Here is a 4,435-nt window from a genome sequence, read left to right on the forward strand (position 1 = left end):
CCCACGTTCCCGCCGACTGCCACGGAGAGCAGTGCGGGCTCCTTGCCCCGCAGCTATGTGTACGACGTCTGCTTCGCTGCCGGGACCGTCAACAGTGAGTTTCGATTCCTCAGGCCTCTCTTCCCCTGCTTCCCAGCCGGGCTGCCCCCCGGCCCGGGCGAACAGCGGAGCTCGGTGTGCTCGCAAGATGCGGCCAGCCTCGGAGAGGAAGGCGACTGGGCTGCACAGGTGAGGGACCTCTCCGGGCCGAGGCGATTGGTGGGGTGGAGGGGGTGTCATCCTGGCAGCAAGATCTATTGAAATTGTGGAGCTGCTGGTGGAGGAGCCCCTGGGGCGGGAGGAAAGCGCAGAGGGGGTCTCAGAGCCGCTGGCGGCGCCTCCCAGGAGGATCCGGCAGGGCTCAGCTGTTCCCCAAATGCTGTCTAATCGCGCCTCTCTGCATTATAGGAGCATAGAATAGCTTGGGCTGGAATGGACCTTTAAAGGCTATCAAATCCAAACTCCCCTGCAATGAACAGGGGCATCTTCAAGTAGATCACGTTGCTCAGAATCCCATTCCATCCTTGACCTTGAATATTTCCTGAGATGAGGCACCTACCACATCTCTGGGCACCTGCACGCATATCTATGCTGAGTATTCATGTTACCTCAAGTCTTCTGTGTTCCTTCAAAAGGGAGCAGCTGGGCTTTGAGAGGTAGAGCTAGAGATGTGTCCCCATAGTGGATCCTAACTACGCACTGTGTAGAGCCTATGGGGTCATTGGAACTCTCCACTCTCCCACTGAGTCCAAGTCACCTCTGACACCCTCTTACAGTCACCCCTTATCATTTCTGTATTTCATAACCACTGATGACTTGGAGTCACTCTACTGCAGATTGTCAGATCTGCAGTAGCCTCAGGGGAGACAAGAAGTCTTCTTTATCAAGAAGAACATAAACATTAAACCATATTTACTGTTTGTGAGAAAGTGACTTTATTTTAGTTTCTTACCATCTTGAATTACTCCTCAGATTCATAAAAGGTTTGCAGTAGTGCCTTTGTGGAGGACGGTTATTGGCCTTAGATGTTCCCCTTTCAGGTCAGAGACCCAGCGACTAGTCTAACCTCTTCTCTGGGTAGAGAAGAGTGGTGTCACACAGGCAGTGGTGTAAGACATGCCCTCTAAGTTTCTCCATGATGCCTGCTACCCTTCAATGTCCAAATGACAATGGCTCTCTCTGTTCTTTTCAGGGCAGAGCCCCCCTCAGTGAAGACACAGAGCCCAGAACTACAGAAGCAGCTTGCTCTGCAAACAGGGAGCTGGAACTAAATGTCGCTTCTGATCAAAACCCTTGGCTCACCCATCAGTAACTGAAGAGAAAGACAAATATGTCTGTCCTCACAGGGAAAAGAGAACAAAGAGACCAAGCACCCACCAGAAAGGTGTCAGGGAGGTCAAGGTTTCTCTGTGAGACAGCAAAACCATTCTCCTTTTGAGCAGTACTTTGTCCATGTAGGTATATCGTAATTGTGATGTGGATGGAGGACTGTGTTGCACGCTGATTACTCAATAGTGTAAGATTCCGAGAGTTCTACTGCTACTAAAAGTTAAGGGAAATACTGAAAACTGGCAGTAGATCTCCAAGAGAACTTTTTTGCTGTGTCACGTTTTCTATTGTTTTGACGGGGTTTCCTTCTGTGGATTTTTAATTTGCTTGGTTTTATGGAGAGGCTCTGTATTAATGTCTTAATTTTCTGCCATCTGTTCAATACCAGGTCAAACAAATATTAAGCAAAATTAAGTGGTACTTGCAAAGAAATTTCTTAACAGCAAGAACCTTTTGACATTAGGAACCACTAACATTGGTACATTTGGCATATTTGAGCAGTTTACAAGATCTCCTTACTGTAAAGAGTGAGCTTTGAGCAATGTATATAGGTTTTTTTTGTTAAGGTATAGTTGAACTTAGCATTTCAGGATTATTTAGTGTAAAGTAGTAGAGAATTAAAAGTACTGTTTATGGTTTTACAGTAAAATAGGCAAAACTGTCTACAATTAACTTAGGACTCTGTAGAATATAGGCCTTCAAGAAACTTTCTGTTTTCTTTTGCATTCATTAATCAGACTATAAAGTATTGTGCTATTTCCTGTTGCTCATACATTTATGAGTCAGGTTCCTGATGACAGAAAACAATAAAACTTACTTGGAACTCCCTCGAGTGTGCTATCTCAAAGATAATTTCTCACAGCCATCGCTGAGGAAATAGCCACCTCAAGAGCAGGATGCTGGGAACAAACCCACAAATTTGGAGCGGATCTTATGCAGGGGAAATCAGAACGCCGAAGAAAGGTGGAGGGAGTTTTTCTGAGCCAAGGCAGAGGTCTGAGAGATGCTGCTCCCAGCCTATTCCCGAAGGCTCCTAGCCTGAGAAGTCGTGAACTGGGAGAACAATCTCGGCCCTTTCCTGAAATCACTGTGGCGATCACTGCCACGGTTAGTGGACCAGCTCATTTGGTTGCTGGACACCTGTAACAATGCACAACTTTATTAGCTGAACAGCCTGAAAGTAATTAATTCAAACCATTGTAATGAGTCAAATTAGAAAAAAAAAACCCAAACAACCACAACCCAGGTTTAAATAAATCGCGTTTTCAAATACCAGGCATTCAAAAACAGAGGCACTACTCGTTCAAGAGGTGGCCATACTTGGAACAGGGTTGTATGGACAGTTAAATCTGTATGGCTTGCCCTCGGAAGACAGAAATGGAGCCGTTAAAATCTCTGCTTTCCAGGCTTTGCGCTGGGAAATCTCGTCCTTCTGCAGATCAGCCGCCTGGTGCCGCTGCTGACCGCGGAGGCTCCGCGCAGCTCCAGCTCCGCCGCCCCCGGGATTCGGGCGGGCGTAGCTGCATCATCCCGGGCTGCTCTGTCCGAGGGTCCGCAGGCTGTAGCAGCAGCTCCGTCCAGCTCACAGGGGAGGAAATCGGGTCGGTGGGAGTGAATGGAGCTGAGGAAGAGCGAGGAATCGCTCTCCGGGCGAGCAATGACTCTGATCCTTCTCCTTTGCATCTCGGGGGTGACAGCAGAAACCGCTCGGTACTCTGTGCCTGAAGAGATGGAGAGAGGCTCCTTTGTGGCGAATATCGCTAAGGATTTGGGACTGACCGGTGAAGAATTATTGGCTCGTCAGGCTCGACTCGTTCCTGAAGGAGAAAAGCAGTATTTACAGCTGAACCAGCACAGCGGGGATTTGGTGGTGAGAGAGCAAATGGACCGGGAGGAGCTGTGCGGACAGAGCGATCCCTGCCTGCTGCGTTTCGAGGTGCTGCTGGAGAGCCCACTGCAGTCCTTCCGAGCTGAGGTAAGCCTCACCGACATAAATGATCATGCTCCTGTGTTCTTAAATAAAGAGATAGTTTTAAAGATCCCGGAATCTGCATTGCCGGAGACTCGATTTTTGTTGGAAAGCGCTCAGGATCCAGATGTAGGAAACAATAGTCTTCAGCATTATAGTATCAGCTCGAACGAGTATTTTCGTATCTACACCCGGCGGCGGAGTGACCGTAGGAGGTATGCCGAGCTGGTGTTGGATCGAGCCCTGGACAGGGAGCAGCAGGCAGAAGTTGTTTTCAGCATCACGGCTGTGGATGGTGGGACTCCACCGCGCTCGGGTACAGCCTTAATCCGTGTGGTAGTCCTGGATATAAATGACAACATCCCATTATTTACCAGGAGTCTGTATAAAGTTTCTGTAAAGGAAAATAGCCCCCAGGATACTTTAGTGGTGGCGGTGTCTGCTAGCGATTTAGACTCGGGAACAAACGGAGAAATAACCTATTCTATAGTTCAAAATTCAGAGGAAAATCTCGAGACGTTTAAAATAAATCCAGAGACAGGTCAGATTCGACTCAAAAAGCCTTTGGATTATGAGGAAACAAAGACATACGAGATAGACGTTCAGGCCACAGATGGAGGGGGTCTGTCTGCACACTGCATGGTGGAAGTGCAAGTGGAGGACGTGAACGACAATGCCCCCGAGGTGATCATCACCTCTCTCACGAGCACCCTGTCTGAAGCTGCCCCTCTGAACACCGTGGTGGCCCTCTTCAACGTGCGGGACCGGGACTCGGGGAACAACGGCAGGACGACATGCGAGCTGCCAGGTGAGCAACCCTTCAGCATCACTCCGCTGGCGGCCGATGCGTACGCGCTGGTGACATCAGAGGCTCTGGACAGGGAACAGGTGGCGGAGTACAACGTGACGGTGCGAGCCCGCGACGAGGGCTCCCCCGCGCTCTCAGCATCCAAGATACTGCTCGTGCGGCTCTTGGATGTTAACGACAACGCGCCCACCTTCACTCAGGCCATTTAATGCGAAACCGAGCCCGCGGGGACGAGCCTGGGCCGCCTGAGAGCCACGGACGCAGACGCGGGAGAAAATGCCCGGGTGAGA

The 4,435-nt window shown here is 49.8% G+C and overlaps 1 protein-coding gene across 1 annotated transcript; it reads left to right on the plus strand.

Moving 5' to 3' along the window:
- The first annotated feature begins 3,025 nt into the window (after nt 1–3,025).
- On the plus strand, nt 3,026–4,354 carry LOC103811173 (protocadherin beta-1-like). Its single transcript, XM_009084126.1, has one exon. The coding sequence runs from the start codon at nt 3,026–3,028 to the stop codon at nt 4,352–4,354; it is 1,329 nt and encodes a 442-aa protein (XP_009082374.1).
- Nucleotides 4,355–4,435: the final 81 nt, after the last annotated feature.

The sequence above is a fragment of the Acanthisitta chloris genome, unplaced genomic scaffold (genome assembly GCF_000695815.1).
Source record: "Acanthisitta chloris isolate BGI_N310 unplaced genomic scaffold, ASM69581v1 scaffold33161, whole genome shotgun sequence".
Classification (NCBI taxonomy): Eukaryota; Metazoa; Chordata; class Aves; order Passeriformes; family Acanthisittidae; genus Acanthisitta; species Acanthisitta chloris.

Coding starts and splice junctions, on each gene's coding strand:
- LOC103811173 (XM_009084126.1), top strand. CDS start 3,026: ATGACTCTGATCCTTCTCCTTTGCATCTCGGGGGTGACAGCAGAAACC.